The following is a 21,454-nucleotide window of genomic DNA, read 5'->3' as shown; positions in this document are numbered from 1 at the left end:
ACTTTTAACTTTTGTTTTCCTCTAACTTTGGCACTTAATTTTGCTGCTAACTTTTGTTTGAGTATCAAAGGTTTGGCGCTAACTTTTGGCACACTACATAGAATTATCTAGTAAACCTCTTCATGGATTTTGCAGGACAGTAGCTGGCTGGCAAGCCCTTTCCTAAGACATTAGATGCTCATTTTCAAAGATGATGGATGCCTCAAAATGTCTAAGAAATAAACACCCCTCTGCTAAAAATATCCAAATCCTGATTTGGGAAAATCTGAATTTGGATGTTCTACACTGCAGTTCATCTAAATGGCAAGGGGGCGTGTTGTGGGCATGTTTTGGGCGGGAATAGGGAGGGCCCAAAAGTAGGATATCCAACAGCAATTTCTGTATGGGAATACATGCCCGTATCTAAAGAGGATGTTTTTATCCAGACTTATTTCAGTCACGTCCAAATCACAAAAAGGTGCTCTGATTGAGCAGATGACCACTGGAGGGATTAAGGCATGACCCCTCAGAGGTTGCTGTCCTCCTCTCCTGGAAGTGAAACCAGAAAAACAGCCATTCTGAGTGAAACAGTAGGCAGATGAGAGGCACAGCCTCATGGTAAATACAGTGGCCTGTAAGTCAAGTGGTACATGTTCAAATTGTGGTGTAACTCTTAATTTTTTTTCCTTGGGCTTCCTCCAGGAACAGGAAAATATTTACAGTATTTCAAGATATGACATCTGCAAGCCTGAAGGCAAACAAACAAAACCCCCCCACTAAAGTGGGATTTGAATTTGTCCCCTTTGGTTTTCACTCCACTGCACTAACCACTAGTTTCAAGTTTATTAGGTTTTTATATACTGCCTATCAAGATTATCTAAGCGGTTTTTACAATCAGGTACTCAAGCATTTTTACTATCTGTCCCGGTGGGCTCACAATCTATCTAACATACCTGGGGCTATGAAGGACTGAATAACTTGCCCAGGGTCACTAGAAGCAGTGTGGGGTTTGAACCCACAACCCCAGGGTGCTGAGGCTGTAGCTCCAACCACTGCACCACACATCTGTGTTGCCCTTTTCATAAGAATGTTGCCAGACAAACATCTTTGCACCTTCTTGTCCTCCATTTATAATTTAAAAGTTTAAATTTGTAATATGGTTGTTCAGGATAGATGTCTCAAGCATAAGGATGTCCTTCTCTTGTATTTTAGAATAGTAAATCTGGATGTCTTTCCTGTTTGACAATTGCTGTGAGATGGATTTTTTTATTTTGTCCCAATTCTGACTTGGACATTCTTTCAAAAATATTCCTATATGTTTCTTCTACCAAATAGATCAAATAAAACGGAATAATTTCAGTATCTTAGCAACTAATCAATAAAAGTACAATACATAGGGTTCAGCTTCAGTCGTATACATCTCTAAATTACAAGATCATCTGACATGAGACTTACCCCCTTGGCTTTGCTGGCAGCCTGAAAATAAATGCTATAGCTCTTATGGGGGAGGAGTGGAGCATTCCAGTAACCATGATATGTTCTGTTGTCTCCAATGGTAAAAGGCTGAGCAGACTGTAAACCATATGGGCCACTGGCTGGAAACTCTGCAGCAAAGTAGTACTGTGAGTTCAGAACTGAAACATTTTGGAAATGAACAGCTACTGGATAGCACTTCGGGATTTCAGGTGTCTCCTTTACCCTGCGAGGGCGGGTTTCCTCAATGACTATTTGGTAGACACTTTAAAAAAAGGAAAAACAAAAAAGAACACATTTATTATATAAGCTTTTAGTTTCTACTATCAATTACCGTATACTAGCAAAACATAACATTGGCACTTGCAATCCCATTTGCCTTACTCTCATCCCATTCACGTCCAAAATCTCCACAGACTCCAATTTAATTCAGTGGAAAGACAATTCTCCCACCCTCGCACAGCTGACCTTTTCTCCCATCACATATGCATCTCCTGTCCCCCACCCGACTACATGTCCCCCAGTGCTGCCAGGTTGTGCTTCCTCTCGTGGCAGTATTGCACATCAGCCCCAACTTAAATTTCAATACTTTTTCAAGACTTAGTTTGGGAAAGTGGTACAGCGAGATGGTGGTACAGTTTTAGGGGAAGAGCCTTGAAAAAAACTTCAGGCTAGATGTTCCCCAACCATGAGACCACTAGGTTAAGTAATTTAACAAAATATTAGTTAAGAAAATTTGGAGAAAAGTTTGGAAGTGTTACTATTAAATAAGAACCGATGACGAGTGGAGACATAAAGCTTAAGGCAATGAAATGCTTGAGCCTTTATAAGTGGTGTCGCTGAGGTTCTTAGGAAAAAGAGCTTAGCACTTGGGAGTGCACTCAATTGCATAGATACCTATAATTGTTATATGATCCCAAGTTGAATTAAAGCCTGTATTGGAAAAAATTAGTATGCACATTAACATATCTCAATTATTTTAATTAGCATCAATACATTAACTCATTGAAACATAGAAACATGTTGGCAGATAAAGGCCAAATGGCCCATCCAGTCTGCCCATCCGCAGTAACCATTATCTCTTCCTCTCAATGTGTAGATCTGTATTAAAGTTTACATGTGCATAGTAGGTTTACATATATAGTGGGTTATCAATTTGGGTTAACATTAAAACATTTTTTACTATTAACCACGGGTATTGGTAACTAGGGGCTCCTTTTACGAAGCCGCGTTAGCGGTTTAACGCGCGTAATAGCATGCGCTATACTGCCGGCCACGCTAGATGCTAATGCCAGCATTGAGCTGGCATTAGTTCTAGCTGCATAGCGCGTGTTTAACGCACGCTAAAAAGCTGCGTGTGTTAAAACTGCTAACGTGGCTTCGTAAAAGGAGCCCTAGGTCTTATTGCATAAAATGGGGCCTGTGCTAAAACAGAATGAGTTAATGGTAAAATAGTGCATATCAACAGTAGCCCATGCTGATAAATTTGTCCTCCCCCTGCCCTTAGAATGCAAAAATCAGCAGAAAAAGCACTCTGATTCAGAAACTGTGGTGACAAAGCAAAATGTCTTCTATAGTCATCCTCCAGTTCAATAGACTTCGTTACTGCTGAAGCCATGCATCCGGACAAATTATCTAAGACTCTAGAACAGGGGTGTCAAAGTCCCTCCTCGAGGGCCGCAATCCAGTCGGGTTTTCAGGATTTCCCCAATGAATATGCATGAGATCTATTAGCATACAATGATAGCAGTGCATGCAAATAGATCTCATGCATATTCATTGGGGAAATACTGAAAACCTGACTGGATTGCGGCCCTCGAGGAGGGACTTTGACACCCCTGCTCTAGAAGAAAGGACAGTTCTTTAAATGGATACACTTATTTATATATACTCCTGTTAGGAGCTGTGAAGATGATATCTCATATGGGACTATTCTAGAGGAAGAGGGACATTAACATTTTTTTCTCTCAATATATAATGCATTTTGTTGATTGTAATTCACTGTGTGGTATGAAAAAGGTTAAAAAGAAGAATATCAAATAAAAATAAGGAAGCAATATTACTGTCTATAATCTTATCTTTATCACCACATCCTATATTACTGAGTTAAAAGACTTATTCATTACAAATATTTCTCATTGTAGATAACTGACGATGGTTAGATTCCGTAGCAACCATGCTCTCATTACAAGCACTGAAGACTTAATTAGATATTACTTAAATCCTAGAAATTCCTGTCTTAGGCAACTACTCCCTGGTTGCTATTTTTTTCCCAAATACTACAATCTGACACAACATTCCTCTTACATCTCCCTGTGTGCCATTTTCTAGTTAAAATTCTCTTTGAGGTACAGAACTAGGTAAAGGAAGCCAACTTTCTATCACAGTATAGGGTCATTCATGAGACTGAGCTAGCACTTACTGAGCTTAGTTTTGTCATGTGAACAAGACATGAGCATATATAAATGCTGTTTGGGGTTCAGGAATGCTGATGCCAAACCAAATGTTCTTACTGAACCAGCAGCAGCGGCAGTAAACTTTAAATTCTGACATTGCAGGACTTTCTTGCACCTCCGACGGCTGCCAGTCCAACCCCTCCAACATCACCCTTCAGGGATTCAAGAAAAGGTTAGATATGTTCCTGCTGGACCAGAACATATGCAGGTACGGCTAGACTCAAATAGGGCACTGGTCTTTGACCTAAGGGCCGCCGCATGAGCGGACTGCTGGGCATGATGGACCACTGGTATGACCCAGCAGTGGCAATTCTTAAGTTCTTGTCACTTCCTTATTCCGGAGCACAGCCAGTAGCTGTGGGGAGGTGCAGGAAGGTCCTGTGATAGCTGCATTTAAGTTTACAGATGCTGCTGGTTCAAGATACATACAGCAGTGGTGGGGAGGTTAGGAGGCAGGATACTGGATGGCTTTGGGGTGGAAGGAGAGAAAAAGGAATAGGAAACTGGTATGAAAGGGTGGTGGAGGGAGAGAGAGAGAGAAGGGGAAGATGCTGCTGGAATTGGGGTGCAGGGAAAGGGAGAGAGACACAGAAGAATACTGGATAGAATTAGGTTGGAGGGAGAGAGATGCTGATGGAAGTGAGGTGGATGGAGAGAGAAGGGAGACATTGAATGTTAGTGGGGAGGGGGGATCAGATGCTGGATAACGTGGAGATGGGAGAGAGAGAGGGAAGCAGATGCCAGATGGAAGTGGTGAGTGGAGAGAGAAAGAGGGGAGCAGATGCCCTAGTCACTATCCTTTCCTCATAGGGAAAACATCCCAAACTTTTTATTATTTTTGTTGTACATAGACGCAGTGAAAAGAGGAAAATTAAGATCTGGATAGTAAGAAAAAATTTAATCTAGACAGATGCAAAAACTAAGTTGAGAAGGAAGACAAGGGAGTGAAAGGAAAAAGAAAGGGAAATGAGAGGAGAGTGAAATGCTAGTCCTTGAGGGGGTGTGGGAGAAAAAGGGGAAGGAGAGGAGAGAGATGCCAGGCAATTGGGGGAGGGGAAGGAAGGGAAGAAGATGGTTGCCAGACCAAGATGGATGGGGGAGACATGGAAGGGGGAGACAGACAGTTTTTGTAAGGTGCATAGAAGGAGAGAAGATGCCATAAGGAAGGGGCAGAGAGAGGACAGACAGAGGATGGAAATAAAAGTGATGAGAAGATGAAGAACGCAGAAACCAGGGATGACAAAGATAGAAAAACTTTTTCTCTGTCTTTCATTTATTTTTTTGCTTTAGGATAAAGTAGTAGTGCAGCTGTGTTGATAAACGTTTATAAATAGAAAATGGAAATAAGGTGATCCTTTCATTGGAATAATTTTAATACATTGTTGACTAATTCAGAGACCAAACCCCCTTCCTCAGGTCAGGACAGGACAGGACAGGACAGGATACTATAACAGCAATATACTTTACTGATCTGAGGAAAGAGGTTTTGGCCTCTGTATTATCTTATTTCTCAATTTTTGTTTTATTCTTATTTGTTAAATTGTAAAGTGATCATTCCTATTTTTCAGTTTGTTTTCAAATTTACATCTGCTATCTATATTTTGCGCATTGATGTTTCTGTGGTGTTGCATTGTATGCAAAGTCTGCCTTCTTTTAGGTTCAGTTTAACTTTTGTCAGCATATTTTTATTTTTAGTTTGTGATCACATATTCCATACTGGACGAGGGTGTTTCTGTGTTCTGTGTGTATGAAAGACATGGTTTTCTTTTAGTATTGACTGTGCAGAATCCATCTGTACTAGTCTGATTTGTTTAGTTTTACAGTGGGTATACTGATGCTCTACTGCTCACTGGAAAGTAAGAACAATTAAGTCGTATTTTAACTTTTTCTCATTTAGATTGCTCGTTTAGTCTCTTGTTCTCAGTATATTAGATTATTTTAATGTGCTCTATCTTTCAATATCCATGAAAAATTTTAAAAAGTTGCAGATTATCCAGAATACTGCTGTGCGTATAGTCACTTACCCAGGTTATAAATAACTTAACTGAGGTTTTGGCTACGAGGATGTAAGAATAAATGGGAACTAATTTAGACTCTTAGAAAACAACCTTCTGATTTGATGAGTTCCTAATTATCACAATGTATATGGTTATGATCCCTTGATGTTTTCACTGAAAATGAAGCTTTTCACTTTAGTTCATTACTATGCTGTGACTATTTCATCAAAATCTGGATTCAGTTCAGATTTATGACTGCATGCATCATCTTTGAAACCTAAGCTTATTTATTATACTGACTCGGGGGGAGGGGGGGGGAAATAAGTTGGAACTTGTTCCTTGAGGGTTGCAGTCCTTGAAGGCCCTGGACATTTTTCTTTATCTGTCAGGCAAGCCAATGGCCTGAGAAATAAAATGGCTTTTAATCACTCACATCAGTTTGGATGCACAAAAACGTATCTTTGAAAATTTATCTCTAAAACTGAAATCAAATACTGTATTCCATCTGTCATACAAACTGGTCCTTCTGGCAAAGGAATCGGTGGCTGAAAACAACAGATGCAGTAAAGGAGTAGTATAACCAACTTCCTCTGATCTCAAATTGCAAAGAAACCCAAAGCAACCCAGACAACTACTTCCATAAATTTATGAAGTCTTATAATTTTTTTTTTCCATTTATAATATTTAAAAAATGTTTCAGGTAAAAAAAAAAAAACACTTCCAATGAATTAGTCAAAAACAATTAATAAATAACATCAATAAGTTAATAAAGAATAATTAATAAATACAAATTAATAAAAAATAGCAGTTAGATCAGTGGTTCCCAATCCTGTCCTGTCCAGGACAGCCTGTTTCAGGACAGCCCTAATGAATATGCATGGAACAGATTTGCATGCCTGTACCTCCATTAAATGCAGATCTCTCTCATGCATATTCATTAGGGCTAGTCTGAAAACCCAATTGGCCTAGTGATCCTCCAGGACAGGGTTGAGAACCACTGAGTTAGAATGCAAGTCCAATGAACTTATTATAGGTTACAAATGAGCAGTTGAATGAAATAATTAAAAGTAATTAATAAGTCTGATATATTGATCCAAATAATTGATAAACGTCAAAAGCAGAAAACATTCTATAATTAAGATGAGCAGTCATGAATAAATCAAAATTAATTGACAGAAGTAGCATGGATTATATCCAGTGGATATTAGGGATTATAAACTTACTATCATAGTTATGTATAGAGAGAGCTAGCAATGTAGTAAAATGTATGGCTCTTTTTCAGATAGAGACAGTTACAGGTGGTATTTCACAAGCTCTAGTTAAGACAATTGTGCCCAGATCAAAGTTCAGTAACAGTGTGCATGGGATATGCAGACTGAAGCATCACTTTCAGTGTATAGTGTATTGCTATTGCAGTGACTGGAGAACAAGGCCTAGGCCAGGCCATACTGGGAGGCAATCCATTATGGAGGAGCTGTAGGCATGGGAAATTGAGTATGCTGGGGCAGAACCAGACCAGCAGTAATCAGTGGTAAATGCATTTTCTCCCTTGATCTCCGATCCCACCCATTCCAAAAGTCATATGCTTGATATGATCTTTATCCCACTGTCTCATAAATCCAACTTTTCAAATCCATTACTACTTTAAGTGCCCTGGTCTGATCATTATTTCATCTCTACCTCTTGCTACCACTCGATACCCACAAATTCAATACCTCCTTTAATTGTTTTCGCAAGGGACTACTGCCATTTTAAGGAAAAGCTCACGCCACTTTCATTCCAACTTGATAGCGATATTCTGGACTCAGAAGAACCAGACAACCAATTAAAGATCTGGGACAATGTTTGCTGTTCTCTCTTTGATAAAATAGCCCGTTTCCACCCATACCATCTCCTCCAAAAAGCAAAAAAAAAACTTGGTTTAATTCATCCCTGCTTCTCCTGCAATGGTCGCTGTACATGAAGAAGGACACGGTACTACTCGAAAGGGTCCAGAGAAGAGCAACTAAGATGATTAAGGGGTTGGAAGAGTTGCCGTACAGTGAAAGATTAGAGAAACTGGGTCTTTTCTCCCTCGAACAGAGGAGATTTAGAGGGGACATGATCGAAACATTCAAGTTATTGAAGGGAATAGACTTAGTAGATAAGGGCAGGTTGTTCACCCTCTCCAAGGTAGGGAGAACGAGAGGGCACTCTCTAAAATTGAAAGGGGATAGATTCCGTACAAATGTAAGGAAGTTCTTCTTCACTCAGAGGGTGGTAGAAAACTGGAACACTCTTCTGGAGTCTGTCATAGGGGAAAACACCCTCCAGGGATTCAAAACAAAGTTAGACAAGTTCCTGCTGAACCAGAACGTACACAGGTAGGGTAGTCTCAGTTAGGGCACTGGCCTTTGACCAAGGGCCGCTGCGTGAGCGGACTGCTGGGCACGATGGACCACTGGTCTGACCCAACAGCAGCAATTCTTATGTCCTTATGTTCCTCAAACCCCAATTGCGCTCTTTGGAATGAAAATGGCGTGCCAATCCTACAATATCAAACCTCAATAAATGTAAGGAGCACTCAAGTTACTATAAACAATATGTAAATTAGGAAAAGAAAAAATATTATAAAAAAATTTATTTCAAAAGCTAAGATTTAATTGGCTCTATTCTTCATTCTTAAAAAAACTGACACAATTTAAACAGAAACAATCTTTCCTGAATGTTCCTTTACCCTTGGCTCAAAATTTATCAAATTTCTTTCAAGAGAAAATTCTTACTATTAGGAAAGATATTAAAAATAAGTCCCGAACCATCTATCATCCGGAGGACATTACACCAAACCACCTATGTTCTACATGTTCAAATTTCTTTCTTCCTTCTTTAAATGATATTCAACGCATCATGCAATCCTTAAATCTTAAGGGTTCAAAGAATCGATTTCTTCATCCATCTTAAAGCAATACTTCCCAATTTTTGGCCCATTTATTCTTAAGCTAGTAAACAAAAGCCTCACCACAGCAACTATAGCCACAGCCTGGAAACACTCTATTATTTATCCTTCAATTAAAAACAACAAAGAAAGTCTTCAAAGCTGCTCCAATTATAGGCCAATCTCTAACCTTCCATTTCTTGCAAAATTAACGGAAAAAATTGTATATAACCAAATCTCGGATTTTTAAAATCAAACTCAAGCTCTTCACTCCAATCAAACCAGCTTCCACAAAAAAACATTATATGGAACATGCACTAGTAGGTTTAATCACATCCATACAATACTTTATGGATCAGAACAAATCAGTTATCCTTGTTTTAGATCTTTCAGTGGCGTTCGTTACAATAGACCACCAACTTCTACTTCTAAGATTGGCTATGATAGGGATAAGAACATAAGAACATAAGCAGTGCCTCCGCCGGGTCAGACCATAGGTCCATCCTGCCCAGCAGTCCGCTCTCGCGGCGGCCCAAACAGGTCACGACCTGTCTGAATAACCAGAAGGGGCCCCCTTGCCACCTTGGTTTCCCATTGAAGTCCTGTATTCCCATCGAAGTCCTAATCCTCCGGTCTTGCACATTCACGACTTGGTTGGGTTTCCATACTTATTACCTGGTTAGTTTTCTATACTTGTATTACATCCCAGCACCTCTCTCAGTATCCTACGATCCCTTTATCCCTCAGGAATCCATCCAATCCCTGTTTGAATCCCTGTACTGTACTCTGCCTGATCACTTCCTCCGGTAGCGCATTCCAAGTGTCCACGACCCTTTGTGTGAAAAAAAACTTCCTTGCATTTGTTTTGAACCTATCTCCCTTCAGTTTCTCCGAATGCCCCCTCTTACCTGTTGTCCCCTTCAGTCTGAAGAATCTGTCCCTATCCACCCTCTCTATGCCCCTCATGATCTTGAAGGTCTCTATCATATCTCCCCTGAGCCTCCTCTTTTCCAGAGAGAAGAGCCCCAGCCTATCCAACCTCTCGGCGTATGGGCAGTGTTCCAGCCCTTTTACCAGTTTCGTTGCTCTCCTTTGGACTCTCTCAAGTACCGCCATGTCCTTCTTGAGGTGTGGCGACCAATACTGAACACAGTATTCCAGATGTGGATGCACCATCGCTCGATACAATGGCATGATGACTTCCCGCGTCCTGGTTGTTATGCCCCTCTTTATGATGCCCAGCATCCTGTTGGCTTTTTTCGAACAAGTACTCAAATGGTTTACTTCTTACTTCTCAAACTGCACTTCCATGGTCTCTTTTAATAACTCCACATTATCAATCACTCAAAATAATTTTGGCATTCCTCAAGGATCAATATTGTCTCCCTTACTCTTTTAATATTTATCTGTCCCCTTTACTGACACTCTTAGTCAAAAGGTCTTGCCACTTTCGCCTATATGCATGATATACAGATTATCCACCCATTGATTGATGCTTCTTGCCCCATGGACATTAATCTCATTAATTTGAAATTAGACAAGATTAGCCAATGGCTATGCAAAAATATGCTTTCTCTTAACATTTCCAAAACCAACTGTCTTCTGTTTCCTTGGAAGGAAAATATATAGCTTACATCTCCAATCATCATTAAAAATGCACCAATCAATTCTGTTAGCACAACCAAAATACTTGGAGTAATAATAGATAGTAAATTGTTCTACCGTCCACAGATCAGCACAGTAGTAAGGAATTGTTTTTTCAATCTTAGAATGATAAGATCTTTATCAAATATTTTGGACCCTCACTCTCTCAACATACTAATCCACGCCCTTATCATATCCAAACTCAACTACTGCAATTCATTATATAAAGGAATCTGCCAAAAAGACATTTGACACCTCCAACTGATACAAAATACTACAATCAAAATCATTACAAATATGAAGAAATTTGATCATGTCACCCCTTTATTAAAAAGTGCACATTGGCTGACAATACCACACCAAATTTTATGTAAAATAGCTGTTCTTTCATTCAAAACCCCAAATACCAAAGAACCGGCTTTCATTCATAAGCTCCTAATCCCATACAATTCCCCTAGAGCCCTAAAATCCTCTTCTCAGCATCTCATTCACATATCATCTTTAAAAATCATCAGTAAGCGGTGGGCCTTTTCATTCGCTACAATGGCACCCACTGTCTGGAAATCATTAACACCCTATATCAGGGTCGAACAAAACTTAGATAAATTCAAAGGAAATCTTAAATCCTTCCTTTTTAAAGATGCATATGAATGATGAAAAGGTTCTGCTGATGCCTTATTCCTATTCTAATCTCCTTTACCTCCCTTCTGTTATTTACCTTTCATGTCCTCCTTTCTTTTAAATTGTAATTCTCCCTACTTCCCTTTTGTTACTTTGTCTGTCCCACTCGTCCAGTATATATTTAGAATGTTTAAATGTTTTCCCCTATTTTATTGTAAAATGCTTAGAAATTATGATTAGCATTATATCAAAATTTTAATAAACTTGGAACCTTTTTGTATTACCACAGGAAAAGGTTGTTTTTACTATTCCCACAGGGCAGCAAAAAGTTTTGTTTCTGCATCTGCAGTAATTCTTCTACAGGCTATACCAATACTGCGGATTTGTCACAGGTCCCCCCATCCCCATATCATTCTCTATTTAGCGTGCACTAATTGCCAGTGGATCCATAGGTATAAAATAGGACATGAAGCATTTAGCTCCACTGAGGGCTCCTTTCTTTTTTCCCCTAAGAGCAAAGAGAATTACTTAAGTTGCTAGCTGATCTTAAAATTATGGTTTTATGGTATTACTGTATTTTTCGCTTCATAAGACACAATTTTTTTCCACCCAAAATTGGGTGGAAATTTCAGTGCGTCTTATGAAGCGAAGGTAACTTTTTTAAACACCCCCACCCGTTGTACCTTTTTAAAAAGTCCCACTCGGAGGTATGTGGGCTGACTCCTGCCGCCCCCGCCTGCCTGCCTCCGCTGCTCCTGCTCCCTGTCACTGCGCTGCAACTCCAGGAAGGGAAGGGCCAGCGTGCAGTGATTGTACGTTGCCAGCCCACAAGCCTTCCCCCATCAGTTCTGACATCGGGAGAAGGCTTGTAGGCCAGCGACATGCAATCGCTGTACACTGGCCCTTTCCTTCATGGATTTGCGGTGCAGCCGCAGCGGACCAGGGCCAGAGGAGAAGGAATTGGTGGAGGGAAGGCATGCTTCAGCGCGGCAGGGAGGGAGGAAGGCAGGCTCTGGAATGGCAGGGAGGATGAAGGACAAAGGCTGGAAGGCAGTTAGGGGGAGGAGGCACGAACTTGGAACATGGGAGGGAAGAGAACGAAGGACAAAGGCTGGAAGGCAGTGAGGGGGCACAAACTCTGGACATGGGAGGGAGGTAGGTCAAAGAACAAAGGCTGGAAAGCAGTGAGTGGGAGGGGGCACGAACTTGAAACATGGTAGGGAGGTAGGTCTAAGAACAAAGGCTAGAAGGCAGTGAGTGGGAGGGGGCACAAACTTGGGCCATGGGAGGGAGGGAATAGAAAGGGACAATTGTTGGGCTTGAGTGAACAAAGGAAGGAAGGAGACTCATGAAATCACCAGACAACAAAGGTAGGAAAAATGATTTTATTTTCAATTTAGTGATCAAAATGTGTCAGTTTTGATAATTTATATCTGTTGCGTGTATTGCGTGTGTATGAAAAATTAAAGGAACAACCTAGCAGGGAAGGGAAGACAGGGTCCAGAGCCTGGCAAGGAGTGTGGGTTTGGGTGCAGAGCCTGGCAGAGAGTGAGGGGGGCTGGGTGCAGAGCTTGGTATATATTAGCATACAATTTGGTTCAGAATGGTTTTTTTTCTGGTTTTTCTACTCTAAATCTAGGGTGCTTCTTATGGTCCGGTGCATCTTATGGAGCAAAAAATACAGTAATTAATGCTGGCATATGTAGCTGAACAGGGTAGGTACAGGAAATTGAGAACAGCGATGCTGTGATGAGAAATGGAAGGACATAAGAACATAAGAATTGCCATCTCTGGATCAGACCCTGGGTCCATCAAGTCCGGTGATCCACACACGCGGAGGCCCCGCCAGGTCTACCTTGGCATAGTTTTAGTCCCCATATCACTGTTTGCTTCTCAAGGGAGATGTGCATTTAATTTACCTTTAAATCCTAGAACGGTGGATTCTGCAATTACTTCCTCTGGGAGAGCATTCCAGATGTCCACCACTCGCTGTGTGAAACAGAACTTCCTGATATTCGTCCTGGACCTGTCCTCCCTCAGCTTCAGTCTATGTCCTCTTGTCCGTGTCACATTGGACATTGTAAATAACTGCTTTCTCTGCTCCATTTTGTCGAATCCTTTTAGTATTTTGAAAGTCTCAATCAGATCCCCTTACAGTCTCCACTTCTCAAGGGAGAACAACCCCAGTCTCCTAAGTCGTTCCTCGTAGCCCAGGTTCTCCATACCTTTCACTAGCTTCATTGCTCGTCTCTGCACCCTCTCTAGCAGTTTTATATCCTTCTTTAGGTATGGAGATCAATGCTGGACGCGGTATTATAACTTTCTCTGATCTACTCATAATTCCCTTCTTTATCATGCTACAGATCCTGCAATAAAGAAAACTCATCTATCCAATGTAACACAATTTCCTTATGCTGTTTATTGTATTAGGTTGATGAATAACCTCTTTGTGATTTTTGCTTTTTAATTAAGGTATTCCTTGATAACAGATGTTTGGTCTTATCTGAACCTGTGCAGAAATTGATATATTTAAAGAATAATTTTGCGCTTTTAAAATAGAAAAAGATCTAAGAGAAAACCACATTAGATAGTTAAACTTCCACTTCAGAATCCCTCTGCAGCTTTTGTAGATGATAATTTGTATTGCAAGTAAGCTTTTGAAATTCATTTGTGAAATGATCCCATTTGTGCAAATAAAAGATATATTGCTTATAAAACTCTGTCAAGCTAACACTGACCCACGTGCTAATAATGTGTTAATTTACATCAGGGAGACAGCTCTATGAGGAAATTGGTCAGTAGAGAGGATTTAGCTATTTTTCATTAGTGTTTGGACTTTGATAAAAGGGAACAGAAAAGAGCTGTTTGACCTTTCAGGGCTTAAATTATTAAAGAGCAAATAGATTTGAGATCTGGGTGCTTGCAAATCTAATTTGTCTTCTGGAATAAGGAGGAAAGGACATTTTGGGTTTGAAACAACCTGGTTCTTTTCACATTTTCTGAAAGTTAATATAAAATATGAAAGGCCAATATGTTTGAAGAATCGCTAATGTGTGCTTTAGTACTATATTCATATATCTTTTTGTTAAAAATTACATTTTTAATCGCATTCTGTTTTCCTAGTTTGGTAGAAAATACTGTTCTACGATCTGTGTCTTGAAAATGGCAAAGACAGATCAGGATCAAATAAATATGTTAATTACCAGATTCATAAAAATGTTAAACAAAATGAAAGCATCTGAAGACCATGTGGCCTATCTAGTCTGCACATCCATGCCATCTAATATCCTTTCCTCTTCCACAGAAATCCTATGACAGATGGAGGAGACAGACTCAGAAATGATAGAGGAAATTAAATAAGAATGTAAGACAGGTAATGTAATAATCATGGGAGACTTCAATTTCCCGGGGATAGACTCGAACCTGGGAACCTCGAACTGCGGCAAGGAGGCCAAGTTCATGGCTAGGGGGACTGCTTCCTGGAACAAATGGTGGGAGACTGATGAGAGGAAACGCCACCTTGGACTTGGTCTTGGTCCTAAATGGCATTACAGGACTGACAAAAGAAGTAGAAGTCACGGTCCCGCTGGGGACGAATGATCACAACATGATCAACTTTAAACTTGACATCGGGAAAGGGAAACGTACCAAAACCTTAACCACGACCTTAAACTTTAAAAAGGGAAGATACGATAGCATGAGAGCCATGATGAAACAACGGCTCGAGAAAAAGATGGACAACGTTAAAACAGTAGATCAGGCATGGTCCCTACTGAAAAATACTATCACGGAAGCACAAAATCTCTACATTCCGTGGATTTCCAAAGAAAGGAAAACTAGAGGCAAAGGAGAACCGGCATGGCTTACTAGAGAGGTAAAGGAAGCCATAAAAGAAAAGAAGGACTCCTTTAAAAAATGGAACTGCACGAAAACAACCAAAGCTTGGAACAAACACAAAGATGATCAGAACAAATGTCACCAGGTGATGAGGGATGCCAAAAAAGGACTATGAGGAGAAAATAGCGCAAAAGGCCAAAAATTTCAAGCCCTTCTTTAGATACGTAAAAGGAAAAAAACCTGCAAAGGAGGCGGTGGGACCGCTGGATGACCAGGGAAGAAAAGGGTACATCAAGGAAGACAAACAAATTGCAGACAGACTAAATTCCTTCTTTGCGTCTGTCTTTACAAAGGAGGACGCCACAATAATACCAGAAGCAGTGAAAGTGTTCAAAGAAGTAATAGAGGACAGCCTCACCACAGTAGAAGTGGACTTGGACTAGATATACTACCAGATCGACAATCTTAAAAGTGACAAATCCCCTGGACCTGATGGAATTCACTCGAGAGTCTTAAAAGAACTGACGGTTAATTGGAGAGCTTTTGCATAAACTTGCCAACCTGTCAATTAGAACTGGACAGATACTGGACAATTGGAAGATAGCGAACGTCACGCCAATTTTCAAAAAAGGATCAAGAGGAGAACCTGGCAACTACTGACCTGTGAGTCTTACGTTTGTCCCTGGAAAGATGGTTGAAGCACTGATTAAAGATAGCATAGTCCAGCACTTGGATACACACGACCTAATGAGAGCCAGTCAACATGGCTTCAGGAAAGGGAAATCATTTTTGACAAATTTACTTCAATATTTTGAGATCGTGAACAAACAAATTGATAGTGGAGAACCGGTGGACATAATATACTTGGACTTCTAGAAAGCATTCAACAAAGTCCCACATGAAAGACTTCTCAGGAAACTACAAAGCCATGGAATAGAGGGAGATATACTAAGATGGATAGACAAATGGCTGGAGAACAGAAAGCAGAGAGTGGGCATAAATGGGAAGTTCTCAGACTGGGAGAAAGTGACTAGCGGTGTGCCCCAGGGCTCGGTACTTGGGCCCATCTTATTTAATATTTTCATCAATGAAGGAGGAACATCCAGTGAGATCATCAAGTTTGCAGACGATACAAAGTTTTGTCGTGCAATCAAATCGCAGAGGGATAGCGAGGAACTCCAGAGTTGTGTCAGTTAGAGAAATGGGTGGAGAAATGGCAGATGAAGTTTAATGTGAAAAAGTGCAAAGTAATGCATTTAGGCAGAAAGAACAAAGAACACGAGTATAAAATGTCAGGTGCAACTCTGGGTAAGAGCGAACAAGAAAAGGACCTGGGTGTACTGATAGATAGGACCCTGAAACCGTCGGCACAATGTGCGGCAGCGGCAAAGAAAGCAAATAGAATGTTAGGCATGGTAAAGAAAGGAATCACGAGTAGATCGGAGAAAGTTATAATGCCGCTTTATAGGGCAATGGTCAGACCACACTTGGAATACTGTGTCCAACATTGGTCTCCCAACCTAAAGAAGGATATAAAACTGCTGAAGAGGGTGCAGAGACGAGCAACGAAGCTAATAAAAGGTATGGAGAACTTGGAATATGAGGAACGACTTAAGAGACTGAGATTGTTCACCCTTGAGAAAAGGAGACTGCGAGGGGATATGATAGAGACTTTCAAAATATTGAAAGGAATCGACAAAATAGAGCAGGAAAAAAAATTATTTACAATGTCCAATGTGACATGAACAAGAGGACATGGACTGAAGCTAAGGGGGGACAAGTCCAGGACAAATATCAGGAAGTTTTATATCATGCAACAAGTGGTGGACACCTGGAATGCTCTCCCAGAGAAGGTTATTGTGGAATCCACCGTTCTAGGATTTAAAAGCAAACTAGATGCACATGTCCTTACGAAAGGCATAGAGGGATATAGGTGACTAAAATTATGCCAGGTGTACACCTGGCTGGGCCTCCACGTTTGCAGATCACCGGACTTGATGGATCCAGAGATGGCAGTTCTTATGTTCTTATGTATGTATCCCATACATTTTTTTAATTCAGATACGTTTTTCATCTCTACCACCTTTCGGACAGCAGGGACACAAAGGCGCACTATCAAAGGCAGGACTGACCACAGCAGAATGAGTTCTCTGCGGGGAGAAACAACATCAAATGGGAACCACCAGAAGGTGCTGATGCCACTATGGCACATAAAATTGGGCCAAATAAAACAATTTGTCATAGCTCTAGATAAGGATTCGGTAGCCTTCAAGACATCTTCCCTAATCTGTATGAGGCAACGGTCAAAGCTGGTATCTTCATCAGACCACAGATAAATAAGATCCTGGAAGAATCTAATTAGGAAGGATAAAGTGGATTGAAATAGCTTTGTCACAGTGGTTCAAGGTTTCCTGGGCAATCTCAATGCTGAAAATTAAATGGAGTTGAGAATCTGATGAAAAATTATATTAAAATGGGCTTTAGGATGTCTTTCAAAGTCCATGTCCTTGATGCTCGTGTTGAGACATTCAAAGAGAGCATGGGAGCATACTCAAGAGGAGCAAGGGGAACACTTCTACCAGGATATAATGGAATTTGAATGCTGCTACCAAGGACAAGGGAAGTTCTGGTGGCTCCACTGACTGACTTTTTCAAAGCTTCTCTAGAGTCAGGAGTTGTACCGGAGGACTGGAGAAGGATGGATGTGGTCCCTCTACACAAAAGTGGAAGTAAGGAAGAAGTAGGGAATTACAGGCCGGTAAGTCTGACCCATTAATAACGAGCAATATTGAAAGCCAAGTAATAGCTAGCTTTGGACAATATTTTTGGATATAACACATATGTCACAATCAGAACGAGCATGCTTAATATTCAAGTTTTGTAACTTACGCAGGCTTTTACAAAGGTGAACTGCAAAGCAGCTCATGCTAAAGGCCGAGATGCCCATAGGACTAGATTGAGCAACTCGGCATTTAGCACAACTGTTAGGCATTGTACCTTTGTAAAAGGACCCATTAATTTATCTGTGTCCTGGTTTGATCAAGATAAGTCATATATTACTTCAGCATGTTAGCTGGGCACTGTAAATGTATTTTGTATTCTCTGTGTCATAACTCATTACAAGGAACTTGCCTGGTATTACCAAGTCTGTAGGGTTTTTTCCCCCCTCTCTTGCTCTTTCTCATGCTGCTCAATACCCTGCTGCTCTATTTAGTGATAAAATCAGATGTAATAAAATATTAATTATAGCTCAAAGGTTGGGTGAGAAATATGAACTCAATTACAGTCCTGTATTGTGAACAAAGTGCAGGGTGAAAAAATCTTTTACTTATGGTGATTTGGGATAATAAAAGAACAACTTGAATATTAGAATTAGGCTGAAGGTTCACTAAAAGGCCCCCTGTTACTAATCTTCACAACAGGCGAGACATTTAAAATAAATTTGTCTTGGATGAAAGATCTTTTCGGATGATGTATTTTTTTGCTTCTTAGCTGATTTAAATATTTCATTAAGAATGTATTTAAATATATTTTCCTTCCCTGCCATCAGAATTGGATTATTATAGCTATGCAAAAACCACAAGCATACAAAATTCTAATTAAACACCAGACAATCATGATATATTGCTTAAAATGTTCATGTTTCAGTTTTAAACATATAGGTAAGAAATACACTTAAAAGTTTTACTTTTTTTTTATTTGGCTTTGCCAGATACAACTTATATTTAGCACTTCCATTCCTAGTTGTCTATAAATTGTCTGGTTAATATTCAGCCGACAGCAATCAATAGGCTTTTTACAAGCTGGCGCAGGCAGTATTAGGCCTTAATATTAAATGCCTAGCCATGTCCAGGCACCATCACTGAATATTGGGCGTTTTACCAGCCTAGAATATGTTGCGCTAATACATATCCTGACATGTACGTTGGTCCCAGCTCAGTATTGGCAGGGAGCTACATAAGACATTGGATCTTTCCAGCCACCCTGAATCCTCTTACCATGACCTCCTCCCCTAATCCCCGACCTCCTTGATCTGCCCATAAAGCAGAATTCGCAAGGGATCACATGGTGCGGTGAGAGGGGAGGACATCTTCAGCCACTAAATTAATCAGAAAATTAACTAATTTGAGAGAGATTCAGCTACTGGAAAGTCTCAATGCTTACATAGGCAAGTTTGTTGCTAAAATCAGAGGTGAAATGTCAGGGAAATCAACCACAGCAGTGGCAAGTTGGCAGAGCTGCAGACTACCGCAGTTTCAGTATTCTCTAACAACAGTTGTATCAGCTGACAACCGCAGCTAGTGCTGCTCTTTCCCCAAGGTTGGATTTGCTTTCTACACAGCTAACAGCGGTGGAAACTCTTTTGACCGTTACCAATAATAGAACCACTGCCCTGGAGCAGTGAGTATCCAACTTTGAAGACCGCATGGCAGGGGTAACAGAAACTTTGCCGAAAATTAAGAAACAGCTAGTGGAGCAGGCTGCTTAACTCAAGAGTTAGAAAACAGCTATCACAGAGATAATTTGCCAGAAACTTACCAGACTTTGCCAGAAACTTTGCTACCAACCATGCTGAGAAAGTGGTTGTCCCTTGAGTTCGCACTTTTGGATAGTAAGGGGCCATTTTGCCTGAATTGTGCATACCACATAGGCCATGCCCTGGAGGGTAGCCATAATTAAATTCATAACTACGTAGAAACATAGAAACATAGAAAAAGACAGCAGATAAGGGCCGCGGCCCATCTAGTCTGCCCACCATAATGACCCTCCCCTATTTAGCTCTGTGCAGAGATCCCACGTGACGATGCCATTTCTTCTTAAAATCAGGCACGCTGCTTGCCTCGATCACCTGAAGTGGAAGTCTATTCCAGCAATCAACCACTCTTTCAGTGAAAAAGTATTTCCTGGTGTCGCCGTGCAATTTCCCACCCCTGATTTTCCATGGATGTCCTCTTGTTGCCATCGGACCTTTGAAAAAGAAGATATCTTCTTCTACCTCGATACGGCCCGTGAGGTATTTGAACGTCTCGATCATGTCTCCCCTCTCTCTGCGCTCCTCGAGTGAGTATAGCCGTAATTTATCCAGCCGTTCCTCGTACGGGAGATCCTTGAGTCCCGAGACCATCCGGGTAGCCATTCGCTGGACTGACTTAAGCCTCAGTACATCCTTGCGGTAATGAGGCCTCCAGAATTGTACGCAGTATTCCAGATGGGGCCTCACCATGGATCTATACAACGGCATAATGACCTCAGGCTTGCGGCTGACGAAACTCCTACGTATACATCCCATGATCTGCCTAGCCCTAGATGAAGCCCGCTCCACTTGATTGGCAGTCTTCATGTCTTCACTGATGATTACCCCTAAGTCCCGTTCTGCAACAGTCCTTGCTAGGATCTCGCCATTTAGGGTGTAAGTCTCGCATGGATTTTGACTGCCAAGGTGCATGACTTTGCATTTCTTGGCATTGAAACTCAGTTGCCAGGTCCTAGACCATTGCTCCAACAGGAGTAGGTCGTGTTTCATATTGTCCGTTGTGCTCTTGCTTGTTATATTACACAGTTTGGCGTCATCGGCGAATAACGTTATTTTACCGCGAAGCCCCTCAGCCAAGTCCCTTATAAAGATATTGAAAAGGATCGGGCCCAAGACTGAGCCCTGCGGCACCCCGCTGATCACTGCCGTCGTTACATATATTCATAAAATGGAGATCTTGCGTGAATAACGCAATAAAAGAGATTCCTTGACTTATGAAGGCTTTCTGATATGTATAATGGCAAATCAAAAATTGAAGGCAATTGTTAAATGACTTGATAACTGGAAGAAAGCTAGCAAAATGCAACATATGTACTCATACATTACCTGTTGGATAGTTCATCCATCCACAGTGCAGTGCTCGGCCTTTAGTCATGTGGCAGCTATGAGGTCAGAAATATGGACAATCCATTGCAAGATTGCACCATTGAAGAACAACGTGCAGTAGTGCGCTTTCTTTGGGCAGAGGGAGTGAAACCTGTGAAATGACTCAGTATGGACAAAGCACCATGAATCAATGAAAGGTTTATGAGTGGGTCAAAAGGTTTAAAGCGGGAAGAACAGGTGTAAGTGATGAAGGTCATTCTGGTCATCCATCAACATCGTGCACACAAGAACACATTGACAAGGTGGATGCATTGATTAGAGAAGACAAAATAATACAGAAATCCTTTGCAATCATGAGAAACCTAAGACAAGTGTGAAAATTCTTCGACAAAACTCAATTCCGGATCCTAGTTCAAGCCCTAATGCTGGGTCTACTAGACTATTGTAACATTCTCTATCTACCCTGCCCTGCGACCATGATAAACAACTGCAAACAATTCAGAACACAGCCCTGAGACTCATCTACTCTCTGAGAAAACATGACCACATCACCGAGGCATACCTCCACTCACACTGGCTACCAATTCAAGCAAGTATACAATTCAAGTTCTACTGTTTTCTATTTAAATCCATGAACGGAAACAGCCCAATATACCTAAACAACCGTCTAATC

General features: G+C 40.9%; 1 protein-coding gene across 17 annotated transcripts in view; it reads right to left on the bottom strand.

Moving 5' to 3' along the window:
* Window positions 1–21,454, bottom strand: part of PTPRM (protein tyrosine phosphatase receptor type M) — a 1,237,515-nt gene that overhangs the window by 507,764 nt on the left and 708,297 nt on the right. For all 17 annotated transcript variants that reach the window (XM_033934018.1, XM_033934031.1, XM_033934023.1 and 14 more), the window contains one exon: window positions 1,435–1,717. In XM_033934018.1, coding sequence (XP_033789909.1) covers window positions 1,435–1,717 — 283 coding nt within the window. The remainder of the gene's footprint in view (window positions 1–1,434; window positions 1,718–21,454) is intronic.

Source organism: Geotrypetes seraphini, chromosome 2 (genome assembly GCF_902459505.1).
Source record: "Geotrypetes seraphini chromosome 2, aGeoSer1.1, whole genome shotgun sequence".
Taxonomy (NCBI): domain Eukaryota; kingdom Metazoa; phylum Chordata; class Amphibia; order Gymnophiona; family Dermophiidae; genus Geotrypetes; species Geotrypetes seraphini.
This window is presented reverse-complemented; position numbering and strand designations above follow the sequence as displayed.